The sequence below is a fragment of the Hypanus sabinus genome, unplaced genomic scaffold (assembly GCF_030144855.1).
Source record: "Hypanus sabinus isolate sHypSab1 unplaced genomic scaffold, sHypSab1.hap1 scaffold_221, whole genome shotgun sequence".
Classification (NCBI taxonomy): Eukaryota; Metazoa; Chordata; class Chondrichthyes; order Myliobatiformes; family Dasyatidae; genus Hypanus; species Hypanus sabinus.
This window is the reverse complement of record NW_026780320.1, coordinates 598,904-617,289: the sequence shown is the minus strand read 5'-3', so window position 1 is coordinate 617,289 and position 18,386 is coordinate 598,904. Positions and strand designations below refer to the sequence as shown.

Genomic DNA, 18,386 nt, shown 5'->3' with positions numbered 1-18,386 from the left:
GTACATGATGATAATAAACAAATTCCCCATTTTAATTGTGTGGAAATATTAGACAGACTGAGCTTCTGCTCAGGAACCTCAGAAGGAAACTGAACTGTTGTAATTTCTGTGGAAAGCAACTGTATGGAAAATGCTTCAATCTCACATTACGATCTGCGGTAACTGGGAACAGGTGGCCGGTGGTGGGTCTCCCATATCAATATCAGAATCAGGTTTAATAGCACCGGCATATGACATGAAATTCATTGTCCCTGCGGCTGCAGTAGAACCTAATTCATAACAATAGATTTTAACAATTGTGATTTTAAACAAGAAACATGCAGAAAGTATTGCAGAGAAAAAAACATTGTCCACGCACAACAGAGGACGTGACAGATCCGGATCTCACTGACTTGTCTGAACGGGGAAAGATGAAGCTACACATACACGTAGAGCAGTGACCCGCAGATGCTGCAGATCTGCAGAGAAACGTGAACAGGAAACGGGATCAGGAGAAGGGTGGAGGGTCTCCCTTCTGATCTGGTGACTCTGCTCCTCGCCCCTCACACGCTGCCCGACTCATCCACTGCATTCCCCACATTATTCCATATTTACCCCAGAGACATGATTATTATTTAACACCATATCTTCCCCGATCCCTTTCCCTCCATCTCCAGGTCACAGAGTCAGCGGCTCATTCCCATCCAGGTCCAAAACATAATTCAGACCCAAACAGGAAATTTTCACGTTTCATTTAAATCAGTTCTGTGTTTATAAACACTAATTTGTATTCGCATTCCTCCGGAGCCTTGCTGGACAGGAACACTGAAATATCAAGTGAGAAACAGCAGGCCATTCAGCCCCTCTAACCATCAGCAAGATTGCGTCTGCTCTCCCATCTCAGCCACATGTTTCTGCCCAGTCCTCGTTTCCTCCATCCCTTCGGTCTCCACACATTTGCCGCCCTCTGTTTTACGTGGGGACGATCACTGAGTTTTCACCGCCCTCTGTGGAGAGGTTTTACAGACATTTACCACCCTCGGAATGGGGACATTTCCTCTCATCTCAGTCCCGGACAGTCCATCCCTGTTTCAGAGACTGAGATCCCTGGTTCAACCGGTCATGATGTTGTGAATTTCAATGTTCACCTCTCAGTCCTCGATTCTCTAAATGAAAGGGTTATCACATTTGATCTTTCTTCATATGATAACCCCACCACCCCAGGGATCAGTCTGGTGAATCTTCATTGCACTCTCTATAACAAATGCTCTCTATCCTCTTTGATAATCCTCTGTGGAATTAATTTCCATCTTCTGCAGCCCCGTGTTGCCCCAACCACTCACCTCCCACCCCTGTTACTATTTCCACCTTCCCACCTCCCCCTGACCTGTATCCACCTCTCTCTCCCCATCTCTTGCCCCATCCCCACCCCTCACCTCTTTTATCTGACTATTTCCCGTCCACTCTCAGTCCAGAGGGAGAGTCTCGGCCCGAAATGTTGACGGTCGATTTTCCTCCACAGATGCTGCCCGACCCACTGAGTTCCTCCGGCAGTTTGTTCTTTGGTCTGTATAACCCGTGTCAGTATGGGGAGCGGGATTTTACACCAAATTCCAGGTACAATCTCAACAAAGCACAAATAATTGTCACTCTGCCCGGACCATTGGTCCCGCTTGCAGGGCAACAGTCTGCCGGTGTTTGCCCCCAATGTGGTGAATCCCTCTGCTCGGCACCACCGTGGGTTCAGACATTTCCACAGATGAGCCCCTCCTGTCCCCACCGGGACAAACATCCTGTCCGCCCCCTCTCTCACCATCTTCATCCTGTCAATAAAATCCCTCCCCGGGGAACCGGCATCGAACCGACGGGCCGAGCGGTCTCCTCCTACCTCTCAGCGATATATCAGACTCCGGCCGCAGGATACGCTTCACAAACGCCCCAACTTCCCTCGGAGGGAAAGGGAAATAAATCAGAAAGCGGACATTTACTTTGAGGTTTTCTTCGCTCTGAGGAGGCTGTCGGCGCTCGAGAGGGTGACGGACTCAGCGGGGTAACGCCCACTCGGCTTGTCCGCCTCCGCTACTGGTTGTAACCCGTGATTGACATAACTTCGCAACAATGGGAATAACGTAGCCCCTGAATCCTCTGTTGACAGCGGTGGGGGCGGGGCTAGTCACGTGATTATTAGCCCAGCTGTTAAACCGATAAAGCTCGAGCACAGCAGCGCGTCCGTGACGTAAGACACCACGCACATCAGGGCAGAACCCGGTGGGGGAGCCCATGCCTGACGTCAGGCGCGTGGGGGAGGAGCTGTGTGACGTCACATGTGGGAGTGCGTTGCCAGCGGGGTCCACACACAATGTATTAGTCAACAGAAAACCTCCCGTCCCTGCAGTCTTTGACTCCTGGTAAACTCAACACCCTGACAGTGTGGACCATAGATACCCCTTCCTCTCAGAGTCAGGGAATCATTCAGACAGCTGATCGCTGAGAGGAATTATATTTATTGGTCATTAAAGATCACCCAGATTCGTTTGGACGGATTTGATGTGGAGTTCGGGGTGTCACAGTGAAAGGGCCGGACGGTCAAACTCTCTCCGTTGTCCAAACATCCTTCCAGGTGAGGCGACACTTCACCTGTGAATCTTCCGGGGTCGCCTGTTGTGTCCGCTGCTCCCGATGCGGCCGCCTCCACACTGGTGACACCGGCTCCTCCGCAATTGTCCCGGGTAGGAATGTTTATTTTTCGGGGGTGTTGATGTTATTGTTCCCTTTTGTATGGGAGGGGTGGGTTTTGGGGGTTGATGATCGGGATGCCGTTAGTTCTTATGCTGGGGTTGGTGTGGAAATTTCATTTTTCTCTGTGAACGACATTTGTTTCGTGGCTCTCTGGAGAAGTAAAAAATTCAGAGTTGTTTATGGATACCTGCTTTGCTAATAAATTAACCTTTGAACTATCCGCTCCGAGCGGGACTTCCCGGTGTCCAAACATTTTAATTCCCATCCCATTCCCGTTCCGACGTGTGAAACATCGCCACCTCTTGTGCCAAGATGAGGCCACCCTCAGGGTCCAGGATCAGTCCCTATATTCTATCCGAGTATCCCCCCCCCCTCCACCCGCCAACCCGTTTGCGCTGCATGGACCTCCGGCCACCGGCGGCGAGGTGCAGACCTCTGCATCTGTTGTTGGCGGTTCTCCCATTCGGGCGGCGATAATTATGGGCTGATCCCGAGATTGTGAAAATCGAGGCCGGTTGCATTGAGAAAGGGCCGGGCCTGAGCTCTGCCGGACGCCTGGAGCAGTGGTGCAGTGCCATTTCTTTAGGTGCCGGAGCCATACCAGGTGTGATTGATAAATTCGTGTCCTAAGTTAGAAGGCCGAAAGTTATACAGCTCTCGGAACCTGCACGTGCAGTTCAACTCTTTGAGTGATTGTGAAGAGAGTTTGAAGGTAATAACGTTTGTGGTATTTCTGTTTCTGATCATTGAAAATTGCTAGGTTTTCTAAAATTGACTCCTTCCACCTTAGGCCACGGACTTAACCCCTCGTATGTCGCACCCAATTTGTGTACCTGCTCATTAATTGTGTGTGTGTGTGTGTGTGTGTGTGTGTGTGTGTGTATAAAATAGGGCTTCTTATAATGTCAAGCTGTAAACCAAGATGAAAGAAATATATGAATTCCAGAGCTCCACAGAAATACAGTGATAGTTAAGACATTAACAAGATTATAACCTATCACTACATTTCAGTGAATAACTGGTACAATAACACATATAATACTTAATTTAATAATATGACGAAGTATTGCATGGTTGCACTCACTAATTATCATAAAATATAATTATCAAGCAGGTAAAGTAACGTTGTTTGCTTAGAAGTGATAGGGTTGCTAGTGAGAAAATTTTACTTTTCAATCAGCGAGTTCACTGTCAATGCATCGGATGACAGTATTGATGGCCCGCTGGGGAAATTTACAAATGAATTCCAATATTAAAAGGGCTGGATAGAGAGGTCGTGGAGAGCTATACTATCTGGTTATCACAGTGCCATAAATACAACTTAAATATACAATCGATAGGCTTGTTCCCCAGCTTGGGATTCTAAATTGGAGAATGGTGCTTTATTCACAAAATTGTCACAGTCCACAGTGACTGTGCACGGATCCCAGCAATGGAACCCGCCACTACAGCCCCACAGTGCACTATGTACTGATTGCAAAGCTACGAAATTGCACGTGAATAGCCTCCCCTCCCCCAACTCCACTCTTTCTGCGTCACCAGCAGACTGGGACATCTCACATCTCGCTGCCTTCGCCAGGACATTAAACTGTGAACAACTATGGTCAGGGACTGATCTCTGGGGTACTCCAAACGCTACCTCCTTCCAGTCTGAAAACGACCCACTCATCCAGCCACACACTACCGGCAGTTTATCGATCTCCAACGAAAAAGCCTAATCACCTACTCCCGATGTTCAATACCATTGCTGACTCTGAGATTACAACCGTCAAATACCAGGAGGGACATAATAATCAGAAAGTCTCTAGTCACAGCCGTGTAAGTAAAATGTGATCTCAGTAGGTGTGTGGCGCATGCTCAGAACGCGAAGGAGACAGACAAACTGAGCCACGTCACAGACTGATGAAGGGGAGGAATGATCCATTTTGACACAGAGAGGGAAGCGGAGCGTTTGATATTGTGCCTGATGCAGGAACTGTAGCCAGTTAGAAGATGATGCTTTGTTCCTCCAAATTGTGTTGAGCTGTGACAGTGTTTTTATCAGTAGGCACCATGGAGACTAAAATAATTTCAGTTGAAGTGTTGTCGTTCACCCACTGAAGTGCTTTATAAACCTTTAACAGTGTAGAAAATTCAAAGGATTTGTGTATGGGAATCACAAACACAACAGCACGTTAGATCCGCTGTATCTGTCAGTTCACCAGAGCTTGAACACAAAGTACACTGCAGGTGCTGTGGGCAAAGCAACAGGTACAAAATGCTGGAGGAACCCAGCAGGCTGGGCAGCATCCGTGGAAACGAACAGTGAACATTTCGGGCCGATACTGAAAACCGTGACCTACAGTTTTGCACTGGGAAACGGCCGTTCACTTGCTCCGTGTGTGCGAAGAGACTCATTCAGTTAACCCACCTTGTGATGCTCCCGTGAGTTCACAATAAATAGAGGCCACATTTCTGTCCGGAGTGAGCAAAGAGTTTTACTCACTCATCCCAGCTGCTGCAACACCAGCAACTTCACATCAGGGAGGAAGTTCAAATCAGCTCCGTGTTAAATGTTTAACCATCACGGTGACTGAAAGCAGCTGTAGGTTCATGAGGGACTGTTACTGCCAGATTCTGCAGTCCTTGCGGCTGCTCATCGCACCCAGGACTGAACCCTGGTCACTGAGCATTGGAGGAGTCTGTTCTGCTGATGTTAGCCATAAATTTGACTGGTGTTTAATATTTTGGATCTGTGAAAGTTAAATCAATTCTGTATCAAATCCCATGTCGCAGGTACTTACTGTCACTGCCAAACTCACAATGTACACTAGAGAGGCCACTCAGTCTATCTGGTCCCTGCCCAGTTTTCTGTTCCATATCAGTGTTTTAAAACTAATCTCTCACTCTTCCTGTTGCAACTTGTCACCACTCCGTGGGAGAAGAGTTTTCCCTTGAATTTCATAGAATCAGAGAAATCTGCAGCAAATTACAGGCCCTTCGGCCCACAATGTTGTACTGACCATGTAACCTACTCTAGAAAATGCCTAGAATTACCCTACCACAGAACCCTCTATTTTCCTAAGCTCCATGTACCTATCTAAGATTCTCTTAAAAAACTCTATTGTACCCGTCTCTACCGCCGTCGCTGGCAGTGCAGTCCACACACCCACCACTATCTGTATAAAAATATATATCTCTGACACCTCCCTTGAACTACTTCCAAGCACCTTATCTATGCCCCCCACGTGTTCGCCATCTCGGCCCTGGGGAAAAAGCCTCTGAATTTTCACACGATCAATGCCTCTCATCATCTTATACACCTGCATGAATTTCCTGCATGATTTTCCGCAGACTAATTAACACGATGAGCTCGCTGAGTATTTGACCTTCCCCAGGGCTCTGGACTAATGTGGCTTAACTCCTTTTTCCCTGCTCTTTTCAAACTTTGTGTCATTTTCACCAATTTCAAAGGACTGTGCCTCAGACAGCCGGGTTGTGGCAATGCGCCTCTAAACCCCGACAACGGACTGGCGAGTGAATCTTCAGTGGAGCGGAGTCAGAAAACAAAGATTTACCAGCTCCAATCAGAGCTTTGGGGTTCCGGAAAGAGATGGGGTCTGGAGGTTACGAGCAGGAGGAGGAAGAGGAACCAGACCAGCAGGATGTGGCTATGAATGAAAGATGAGAAATATTTGGAAACCGGTTAATTGAAAAACCAAATGGTTAATTTCTACGAAACATTGCAGGTTATCAGCAGATCAGGCGGCAAATGTGGAGAGGAATAAATGGGCAGCATTTAAGCCCAGCCCCTTCAGCATGTCTAGACTGTGTACTCCTCTGTTTAGTTGCTGCCTGAACTGCAGAGCTCCTTCAGCATTTTGTGTGTGTGCGTCTCTGTATTTCCAGCATCTGCAGAATCTGTTTTGTTTCACATCTGCATTTGGAAGAGGATTGTACTTTGGCATTAGATACACGAAATGCCTGTTGATATTGAGTGTTTCGTTTATGGGAGCCGCTCTCTGCGTTAAGAAAGCTGCTCAGTTTTCTATACACACACAAAAACTGAGATATGGACGTGGAACCGAAGCTTGCATAAATTTTGAATGGCACCATGATTACCCGTAAAGCCGCGCGTTTAAAATTTCGCTGTCGTTTAAAGCACCGATCAAAAGCGCAAGCGCAGGATTACGGTCGTCTCCGATAACTACGCATGCGCGTAGTATACAAAATGTCGGGAGGAGCGGAAAGGTAAGGGCTCTTTCGACTCTAATTGAGTGACAATTGCTGTGAGAACCGGAGACTGTGGTCCGCAAGGTCTTTTTCCTCTGTCTCAGCCCCACGATCCGTACGCGGGCCCCGGGGTGCTTCCGGCTAATCAGGGAATGGGAGCAGATGGATCTCACAGACGGAGCTGAGCTCCAGCTATCTGAATGCAAGGATTAGGAATTCGGAAAAAGAGAACAAAATCTTTCTATCAGCTGCTGAGAAAATCATCTTTGTTCTGCCTCAACCGCAGCAAGAGAAAACCTGCAGTTGCTGGAAATCCGGTGGAATTTCATACAAAATGCCGGAGGAACTCAGCATTTATACTCTTTCCCATAGGTGCTGCCCGGCCTGCTGAGTTCCTCCAGCATTTTGTGTGTGTTGCTTGTTCTGGAGTTTTCTACACGTGAGGATATGTTTTGACCTATTCTGTCTGGGTACATAATGATTATCAAACAACTTTGCCTTGGGTAACAAGTAGCTTTCGGATCACAAATGTTCCAGACTCCAATGAGACAGAGTACTGCCCTTCCCTTCATATTCATTGGCATCACCAAGTTCATCACCGCCAGTCACCTGAGGGAGGGTCCAGGGGAAATATTTATGTCCAATACAGAAACTGGTGTTACCTTGTGTATATTGTGGTGATGCAAAAATTGCTGAAGAATTTGCAAGTGGGAAGAAGGGGAGTGATATTTGGAAGTCCAACTTTTTAAAGCATCATTTAGCAAGAAAATTGCATTTAGTGATATGCAAAAATTTGGCTACCTTTCTCTTCCTGTGAATAGCTAAGCGAGTAAAACAATGACCTGATTTCCAAAAGTCATAAAGTTAAAGATGACACATTCTTTAATATTTTAAGCAAGATTACTCTTTTGTATCCATCATTTACAGTTGCAAAATAATAAAAAAGGAAAAGTGCCTGAAGTGAAAGTTTGGGCACCCTGCATGGTCAGTACTTAGTAGCAACCTCTTTGGCAAGTATCACAGCTTCTAAACGCTTTCTGTAGGCAGCTGAGAGTCTTTCAATTCTTGTTTGGGGATTTTTGCCCATTCTTCCTCGCAAAAGGCTTCTAGTTCTGTGAGATTCTTGGGCCGTCTTGCATGCACTGCTCTTTTGAGGTCTATCCACAGATTTTTAATGATGGTTAGGTCAGGGGACTGTTCTGGTCCATGGCAAAATGTTCAGATTGCGTTTCCTGAGGTAGTCCATTGTGGATATTGAGGTGCATTTAGGATCATTATCCTGTTGTAGAAGCCATCCTCTTTTAATTTTCAGCTATTTTACAGATGGTGTGATGTTTGCTTCCAGAATTTGCTGGTATTGAATGGAATTCATTCTCCCCTCTACCAGTAGAACGTTCCCCGTGCCACTGGCTGCAACACAAGCCCAAAGCATGATCAATCCACCCTCGTGCTTAACAGTTAGAGAGGTGTTCTTTTCATGAAATTCTGCACCCTTTTTTCTCAAAACATACCTTTGCTCATTGCACCCAAACAGTTCTTTTTTAACTTCATCAGTCCAGAGGACTTGTTTCCAAAATGCATAAGGCTGTTTAGATGTTCCTTTGCAAACATCTGATCCTGAATTTTGTGGCGATGGCACAGGAAAGGTTTTCTTCTGATGTTTCTTCCATGAAAGTCATATTTGTGTAGCTGTCCCTGCACAATAGAACAGTGCATCACCACTTCAGAGTCTGCTAAATATTCCTGAAGGTCTTTTGCAGTCAAACGGGGGTTTTGATTTCCCTTTCTAGTAATCCTACGAGCAGTTCTCTTGGAAGGAATTCTTGGTCTTCTAGACCTCAACTTGACCTCCACCATTCCTGTCAACTGCCATTTCTTAATTACATTACGAACTAAGAAAAGGGCTACCTGAAAACGCTTTGTTGTCTTCTTATAGCCTTCTCCTGCTTTGTGGGTATCATGTATTTTAATTTTCAGAGTGCTAGGCAGGGGCTTAGAGGAACCCATGGCTGCAGATTGTTGGGGCGAGGTTTGTGGAGTCAGGGTATTTATAAAGCTTTGAAATTTGTAACACTTGGCTTTTCCTAATGAAGATTGTGAACAAGCCATAGCCCTAACCAGTTAATGAAGGTCTGACTCCTTGGTAAAAGGTACCTGAGAGCTCAAATCTCTTGGGGTTTCCAAACTTTTGCATGCTGCTCCTTTCCTTTTTTTTCACTCTGAAATTGTAAAAACAAAAATAATACACTAATCTTGCTTAAAATGTTGAAAATAATGTTTCATCTTTAACTTCATGACTTTTGGAAATCAGTTCATCTTCTCAGGACTTTATTCCTTGGAATGTTGAAGATTGAGGGGATATTTGATTGTGAAAGAGGGGCATAGATGGTGTAACTTCATTTTTCATTCTTTTTTATTGATTTCCAACTAAAGAATATACAAATCGGAAGAGGAGTTTAACAAGTAGATATATAAAAGACATAAACAGCAATAGTAAAAACAAAAAGTATAGAATATCAAAATCAAATAAGTAAAATATTATGCCATTATATATACAATGGTCCAAAAAAATTACAACTCCTCATAATAATTTAAAAAATTGGAAATTTTATTGATAAGGAAAAAAAAACCACTAACTAAACTGAAACAAAAAAAAACAAAAAAAAGAAAGAGAAAAAAGGGAAAGAAAAAGAAAGATTGGGCTGTCCAATTGAGGATAAAATTGGAAAAAAAAACAGAGAGAGTGAAAAAAAAACACATCCTTTCAGTCATCTCTGAACCTTCATGGATAAGGATTTCCCCCAAAGAGAATTTAAAAAAATAAATTAAATCATGTGAAAATATTGAATAAAAGGTCACCAGACTTGTTCAAAATTAAAGGATGTATCAAATGTCCTGCTTCTAATTTTCTCCAAGCTTAGACATGACACAATGGTGGAGAAACAATAGGAAACAGTAGGTGGTTAGATTCGTTCCAATGTAGCAAAATAGCTCTCCTAGCCGGTAAAGGTGAAAAAGCTATCACATGTTGGGCAGAAGCAGATACTTTGCTTGCTTCTTCTGGAATAATCACAAAATTGCTGTAATTGGATAAGGTTGAACATCCATATCTATAACTTTAGATAATATTCCAAACACATCCCTCCAAAAATTATTTAAACTTGCACATGACCAAAACATATGAGTTAAAGTAGCCATTTCTGTGTTACATCTGTCACAGATAGGGCTTATATTCAGAAAAATATGCACCAATTTATCTTTGGATTATATGGGGCCTGTGTACTATCTTAAACTGTATTAAGATATGGTGTACACAGACAGATGAATTATAGACTAAATAATAAATCTTATTCCATTGATCATCTGAAAGTGAATGTTGAAGTTCTATTTCCCAGATAGGTTGAACCCTATCATTAGGCGACATGCGAGCATTCATTAACTGTTTATAAATGATAGCTATTAATCGTTTTTGAAAAGGTTTAAACTGAAAAATAACATAAGCCAAATTTGAAGAGCAGGCTAAGGGGTAATTCAGTAAAAAATCATGTAAGAAATTCCTAACCTGTAAATACCTGAAAAAAATGAGTATTAGATATCATATTTATCCATTAACTGTGAGAAAGACATTAAACAATCTTGTAAAAACAAATGTAAGAAAGTCTTTATTCCCTTAATTTTCCATGTTAAAAAAGCCTTATCCATAGTTGATGGTTTAAAAAATAAATTAGAATAAGTATTACTAGAAAATAAAAAAAAAATAATTCAAAAAATCTATGAAATTGAAACCAAATTTTAAAAGTATGTTTAACAATAGTGTTAAGAGATTGTCTACCTATTCTGGAGAACAGAAACGGACGAGGAGCTCCTAATAAAGTAGCTAACAAAAACCCTATTACTGAATTTTCCTCCAACTGTAACCATGAAGGGCGGTCTTGGTCGTCTATCTCATAAATCCAAAAAGTAATATAATGAATATTAATTGCCCAGTAATAAAATCTAAAGTTTGGTAAAGCCAGTCCTCCATCTTTTTTTTGATTTTTGCAATAAAAGTTTATTCACTCTAGAGCCTTTATTATTCCAAACATAAGATAAAATCAAAGAATCTATTTTATCAAATAATGTTTTTGGAACAAAAGAGGGAACTGCCTGAAATATATATAAAAAATTCGGTAGAATAGCCATTTTTATAGCATTTATTCGACCTATGAATGACAACGACATAGGTGACCATTTAGAAAGCGCCTTTGAGTATATTCAACTAAAGGGAAGGTGTAAATTCAAGCTGGCTTTTACCACTGATTGGTGTGGGACTACAACCAGTGGCCATGGATTAAGGGTGAAAGGTGAAATTTTAAGGGGAACATGAGGGGAAACTTCTTCACACAGAAAGTCATCTAGGTTTGGAATGGGCAGCCATCCCGAGTGGTGCATGCGAGCTCGATTTCAACATTTAAGCGGTTCGTGTAGGTACCTGGATGGTAGGGATGTGGCAGTGGGCAGTTTAATTAGTTCAGCACAAACTAGATAGCCCAAAGGGCCTGTTTCTGTGTTGTAGTTTTCTAGACAAAACTGAAATATTACAAAAATTCACTCTAAGCCCTTTTAACAGCTATGTGGACCAACCATTCATCTCAGTAGGAATTTTTTATATGGCGTTAAAATTGTGGCACTTTAAGTTAATAATACATAAGAGAAAATTCCAGTTGCACGTCTAGAAAGACTATTTGTGTGATACTGTTTCAGTTACTGTGGGGCCAGGCACCCATGCTGCTCAGCAGGAGCAGGGAATAATACCAATGGAGAGTCAAACTGAGCCAGGCCACAGATTGCAGATGGCAGAAATGCCCCATTCTTATAGAGACAGGAAGAACATCTTATAGAGCATTCTTATAGAGACAGGAATTGATGGTCATTCCAGATACCAGCTCTCTGCCCAGTCAGGAGAGTGTAATACCAGATCAATCCTTGGCAACTCATGTAATCTCATCTGAAATGTTGTCCTAAATCCATTGATGGATTTTGTAAATCTTCTTACAGGTTAAAAATGGGAAGGAATTTGGCTCCAGGAAGCTCAAACATGGCACGCCAGTTTTGTTGTCTCTGTCTAGATATTTAAGAAGTGGAGCAAGGGATTCACTCGACCATCCTTCCTGCTCAGACTGTGGGGAGGGATTCATTTGGTCATTTGACAAAATTGCAAGCCAGTCATTTTACACAGGAGAAAGGCCGTTCACCTGCTCAGACAGTGGGAATGGATTCACTCAGTCATTTCAACTGAAGGTATATCAGCAAGTTCACACTGGGCAAGGCCATTCATCTGTTCTGTGTGTGAGAAAGGATTCTGCCGGGCATCCCACCTGTGGACAAACCAGTCAGATCACACTGGGCAGAGGCTGGTCATCTGCTGAATTTCGGGGAAGGGATTCTCTGGGTCATCTGACCTAATGGCACACCAGTCAGTTCACACTGGAGAGTGGCCATTCACCTGCTCAGACAGTGGGAATGGATTCACTCGGTTATCTCAACTGAAGGTACATGAGCAGGTTCACACTGGGCAAGGCCATTCTGTTTGTGGGAAATGATTCTGTTGGTCATCCCACCTGTGGGTACATCAGTTAGATCACACTGGGCACAGGCTGTCATCTGCTGAATTTCGGGGAAGGGTTTCTCTCGGTTATCTGATCTAATGGCTCACCAGCGACTTCACACCAGGGGGCGGCCGTTCACCTGTATAGTCTGTGGGAACGGATTCACTCAGTCATCCCACCTACTGAGCCATCAGCGAGTTCACACTGGGGAGAAGCCGTTCACATGCTCAGTCTGTGGGAAGAGATTCACTTGGTCATCCCAACTACTGGCACACCAGTTTGTTCACACTGGAGAGAAGCCGTTCACCTGCTCAGAATGTGGGAAGGGATTCACACTGTCATCCCGCCTACTGATCCATCAGCGAGTTCACACTGGGGAGAAGCCGTTCACCTGCTCTGTCTGTGGGAAGAGATTCACTGCATCATCCAACCTACTGGTACATCAGCGAGATCACACTGGGGAGAGGCCATTCATCTGCTCCGTCTGTGGGAGGGGATTCACTCAGTCATTCAGACTACAGAGTCATCAGAGAGATCACACTGGGGAGAAGCCGTTCACCTGCTTAGTCTGTGGGAAGAGATTCACTGAGTCAACCAGCCTACAGAGTCACCAGCGAGTTCACACTGGGGAGAAGCCGTTCACCTGCTCAGTCTGTGGGAAGAGATTCACTGAGTCATCCAGCCTACAGAGTCACCAGCGAGTTCACACTGGGGAGAAGCCTTTCACCTGCTCAGACTGCAGGAAGAGATTCATTGATTCATCCAACCTACAGAGACATCAGCGAGTTCACACTGGGGAGAAGCCATTCACCTGCTCAGTCTGTGGGAAAGGTTTCACTCAGTCATCCCAACTACTGGCACACCAGTCAGATCACAACAGGGTGTGGCCATTGTTATGAATCCCTATGTTTCGTTTACTGTGGACTGTCATTTTAAGAGAGAAAGTGTGAGATTAAGAAATCAAATCAGTCTGACTTGCAGCGTGTTTAGTTTTAATCGAGGACACGGACGCTCAGAGTCAGATGGAGACAGAGGAAAAATGGAAGGATTGAAACCAGGGAGTTGGTGGCCAAGGGTCATTTTTCAGAAATTTCCTATACCCGCAAGGGTGGGTTAATTATCAATTCACCGTACATGGAATGTGTGGTTGTCACCTCGTTTGATCCATAGGTTTGGATCGGATTTGGCGTATCCTGTGGAGACCACTTATGTGTTACCCTTTCCTGGGTGACGACGATATCACTGTGAGAATTCGCTTTCGGTGATAATTCGTATGTGGATTTGGAACGACGGATAAATTCTACAGCAACTGATCTCTCATTTTACCACCGTGGAACCTGTGGAATTCGACAGAATTGCCTTCTCTCGACATTTACCCTGGATTGCAACTATCTCTCTCTCATCACCTATTCTGTGGATAACCTGAACTTTACCATCGCAAGACTCCAAGCATTGTTTCCCTCGAGCTCAGTAGTTTGGGAGTTATATTTACACACATTTATACACATAACACTTAACTTTTGTTTAAATTGTTTGTTACAATTTTATAAGTAGTTACAAATAAAGACAGTGGTTTTGACATCAAAAGACTCCAGGTGTAGTCTATTGTTGCTGGTTTGTGTCTAAAGCATTATGGTTCATAACAAAATTGGGGCCTGCGTCTGGGATATGAACAAATTTGCAGGGCTTATTGATCAAATAATTATCAATCTGATTGGGGAAAATCCCTTTTGATTTATTTGTGTGTGGAAATCAGCAGCAATGGATATTTATATATGTGTGGAAGCGCCAACCCCTGAGGCATTAGGAAAAGCTAAAACAAATGAATTGCTGACTATTGAACCTCAATGAGGTATGGGGGTGTGAAGGACCAGGGGAAGCATAAAACTGGGAGAGCAGGTACAGGTGAAAAAAATAGGAGTTTTGTTACCCAAAATGTTTATAAACTCAACAGAACTGTTCTACAGTCCAAACTTTAATCAGCGAAACAGAACAAAACTGGGTTACAACAACATAGAGAAATACTCCTCTGACCAAGAGACACCACTCAGCTCCTGGCTGTGGGCTTATATTGGATGCTGGCCATTCAATAGTAAGTTGCATGGGAGAGAAAACATTCCTCTCCTTAAAAAGATATGGCATAAATGAAGTAGCTCCAGAGAACATTCCCCTGGCTGTAGTAGAATGGCACAATCCAATTATCCAGCCCCATCTACTTAGGCTGGTGTAACGCAACAGCTCAGCCGTTTACCAGATCATCAGGAGGATGGTCGGCTCCAGGACACTTTAATATGTCCGGTTGATGGTGCGGCTGGGAATTGCAGCCTCCATAGGGGGGCTATGAGAAAGCCAGAAATTCAGAGGAAAATAGTTGAGCACAATATATCTATGAAGGTGTATGATAAGGAGGTGTTACACAGGTTTTCTGTGAGTAAAGAGGAGATCCAGTTATGACTGGAACAAATGAAGATTGATGTACTTAAATTAGAGGCTGAAGAGAATGAGAGAAAGAGGGTGTTTGATGATTGACAGGCATACGAACAGATGGAAGAAGCATAAAAAAAGGAGTTCTGAAGCTGAGGAAGCAGAAAAACAGAGGGAAGAAGGAGAAAGACAGAGGCAGTTTGTGATAGAGAAGTTAAGGCTCGAGAAAGAAGTTGCTGGCTCAAAGGAGTTGGTTGTACCGTTTAATGCCAGCCAGAAAGTTAAATTGGTCCCTCCATTTGATGAGACTGAGGTTGGTAAATACTTCCAGCATTTTGATAAAGCGGCTCAAAGTCAAAAGTGGCCGAAAGGAAGCTGGACTCTTTAGTTACAAAGTATAATTAAGGGTAAGGCTCAACAAGCTCATTCTGCCCTATCAATTGAAAATGCAGCTAATTATGACTTAGTGAAACAGGCTGTGCTCAAAGCTTATGAGTTGGTCCCAGAATCATACAGGCAAAAGTTTAGAAATTTGAGGAAATCTGTGAATCAGACTTATATGGAATTTGCTTATTAGTAGTTGTGTGTTTTGACCACTGGTGCACATATAAAAATATAAATGATGATTTTTACAGATAGAAAGATTTGGTTTTAATTGAAGAATTCAAAAGGTGTGTTTATGAAGACATAAAGACATACTTAGATGAAAAGGATGCTGCCACTTTACGGGAGTCTGCTAGATTAGCAGATTAGTTTGCTTTAACTCATAAGGTTAAGTTTACCCCAAATAAGATCTTCCAAAAGAGTAGCAGGGATCAGCAGGGTAAACCAGAAATTAAAGCTGGGACTAGTGACAAGAGTAAGGATGAAGGGAAGCAGTTGAAGGAGAAATATTCTGGTCTTTCTTGTTACTATTGTAACAAAGCTGGTCATATGATGGCTGATTGTTCCATCCTGAAGAAGAGAAAGGAACAGGAGGCAGTCCCAAATGACTCTGTTCAGTATGTTGAAGCACCTATAAACCCACAGGGTTCTGAACATTCTGTTGAAGCTCAGTTAAAGACTGAGAGGTCTGACCGAGTTAAGAAGGGATTCGATCACTTTATGTCAGATGTGTTTGTATTAGTAAAGGAAGTTTCAACCCCGTTACCAGTGAAAATCCTTCGAGATACTGGGGCTTCTCAGTCACTTTTATTAGACAGCGTTCTAAAGTTTGGTGGTGAGACTGACACTTGTGAACTAAATCTTATTAAAGGCATTGGGGGTGGCATGGTTTCTGTGCCATGGCACAAGATAACTTTACAGTCAAGGTTGGTTTCGGGACCTGTTAAAATCGGATTATGCTCCAGTTTACCAGTGAAAGATTACTATTAGGGAATGACCTGGCAGATGGTAAAGTTGTTCCTGCAGTGCTGTTGAAAACTAAGCCAACCACTGACGACCCACGGATGGATTTTAACATTTATCCTTCCTGTGCAGGAACTCGAAGTATGGCTAAAAAGTCTGCCGACGCAGACGGTTATGTGCAGCATGATTCTCATACCCATGATAGCCAAAATCGGGATTCCGGTTCTGATGATGTGTCAGGGACTTTTCTGCCTTCATTGTTTCAACAGGATTATGGTAGTAAGTCTGATGAGAAAGATTTATCCCTGTCTAGGAAGGAGTTTATAGCAGAACAGAACCGAGACCCTGAGATTGAAGCTTTAAAAGAAACAGCTCTCTCAGATGATGAGATTAGGAAAGTGCCAGTAGGGTATTATTCCAAGGATGGAGTGTTAATGAGGAAGTGGAGGCCACCTGCTATACCAGCGAGTGAGAAATGGGCAGTTGTTCACCAAGTTGTAGTTCCTAAAGTTTATAGGGCTGATTTTTTAATTTTGGCCCACAGTATGCCTTTAGGTCGACATTTTGGAGTGAATAAAACTAAACAGGATTATGTAAAAATTTTACTGGCCTAAGTTCAGGAAAGATATTGTGACCTTTTGCAGAACCTGTCACACTTGTCAAGTTGCGGGTAAACCTAATCAGGTCATCCCAGTGGTCCCACCGTGGTCTATACCTGCATTCAGTGAACCCTTTTCTAAAGTTATCGTGGATTGAGTTTGCCCATTGCCAAAGTCTAAAGCTGGCCATCAGTATTTGCTAATTATTATGCGTACTGCATCCAGATTCCCAGAGGCAATACCTCTCAGAAATATTAATGTTAAAACTGTGGCGAAGGCTGTTACCAAGTTTTTTTACTTTATTTGGTTTGCCTAAAGAAATCCAGTCTGATCAAGGAAGTAATTTTACATCTGTATTATTCCAGCAGGTAGTTTATGAACTGGGAGCTAAACAAATTAAATTATCCGCGTACCATCCTGAATTACAATGGGCTCTAGAAAGATTTGATATTCTACCCTCAAAACAATGATTCAGACATACTGTGTACTACACAATCTTTCTCACTCGCTCCGTGCCTTGTAAAGGCTTGATAAAGACATCATTGATGCACGCACGCACACGCCAACAAAAGACATACTGTGTTGAAAATGGAAAAGACTAGGATGAAGGAATATATTTGCTTTTGTTCGCAGTAAGAGAGTCGGTACAGGAATCACTGGGCTTTAGTCCATTTGAACTTGTATTTGGTCATAGAGTGAGGGGACTTTTGACCTTGGTAAAGGGACAGTGGATTGATGGCGATGTACATGTTAACTTGTTAGACTATGTTTTGAAGTTCAAAAATAAACTACACCACGCCTGTACTCTAGCAAGACTAAACTTAAAGATTTCTCAAAACAAAATTAAGTGTTGGTTTGATAAGCGGGCTTGCGAAAGAAAATACCATTTGGGGAATAAGGTGCTTACCTATTTCCAATGTTGACGAATCCACCTCAGGCGAAATTCAACAGACTGTATGAAATAGTCTCTCAAATTAATAATGTGAATTATGTTATCAAAACACCCGACTGATGTAAACTAACACAGGTTGTACACATAAATATGATAAAGCCTTATTTTGACAAACAGGCACCGTCCGTGAGTATTGTTGTCAAAACATATGAATCTGGCAACCCTGAGAATGAAACAATTGACTCGTCTGAGATTTTCACAAGCCAAACGTGGTCCCAGTTAGGCTAAAGAACTCGCTTGTTCTAGAAAACATTGATAACAAGTTGGCTCATCTGCAGCCAAAGGAACAACAACAGCTGAAGGAATTAATTCTGAAGTTTAAAGATTTATTTCCTGATGTTCCCAAGCAAACCACGGTCGCAGGACATGATGTAGATATTGGTCAAGCCAAACCGATTAAACAACACCTATATCGCATGAACGTCGACAATGTAAATTGGGTGAGCAAGTGTGGTAAGTGGGGAAACAGATTCGGTAGGTCTCAAAGGCAAGGAGTTTGGACACAGTCTTGGTAGTAAAGTATTTTATTTACAGAAGGCAAGCGTG

General features: G+C 43.1%; 1 protein-coding gene across 1 annotated transcript; it reads left to right on the top strand.

The window, feature by feature from the left end:
* The first annotated feature begins 6,878 nt into the window (after positions 1 to 6,878).
* LOC132387794 (zinc finger protein 239-like) lies at positions 6,879 to 17,964 on the top strand. Its single transcript, XM_059960163.1, has 2 exons — positions 6,879 to 6,948; positions 11,968 to 17,964. The coding sequence occupies exon 2, from the start codon at positions 12,617 to 12,619 to the stop codon at positions 13,415 to 13,417; it is 801 nt and encodes a 266-aa protein (XP_059816146.1). The 5' UTR covers positions 6,879 to 6,948; positions 11,968 to 12,616; the 3' UTR covers positions 13,418 to 17,964.
* The last annotated feature ends 422 nt before the right edge of the window (positions 17,965 to 18,386 follow it).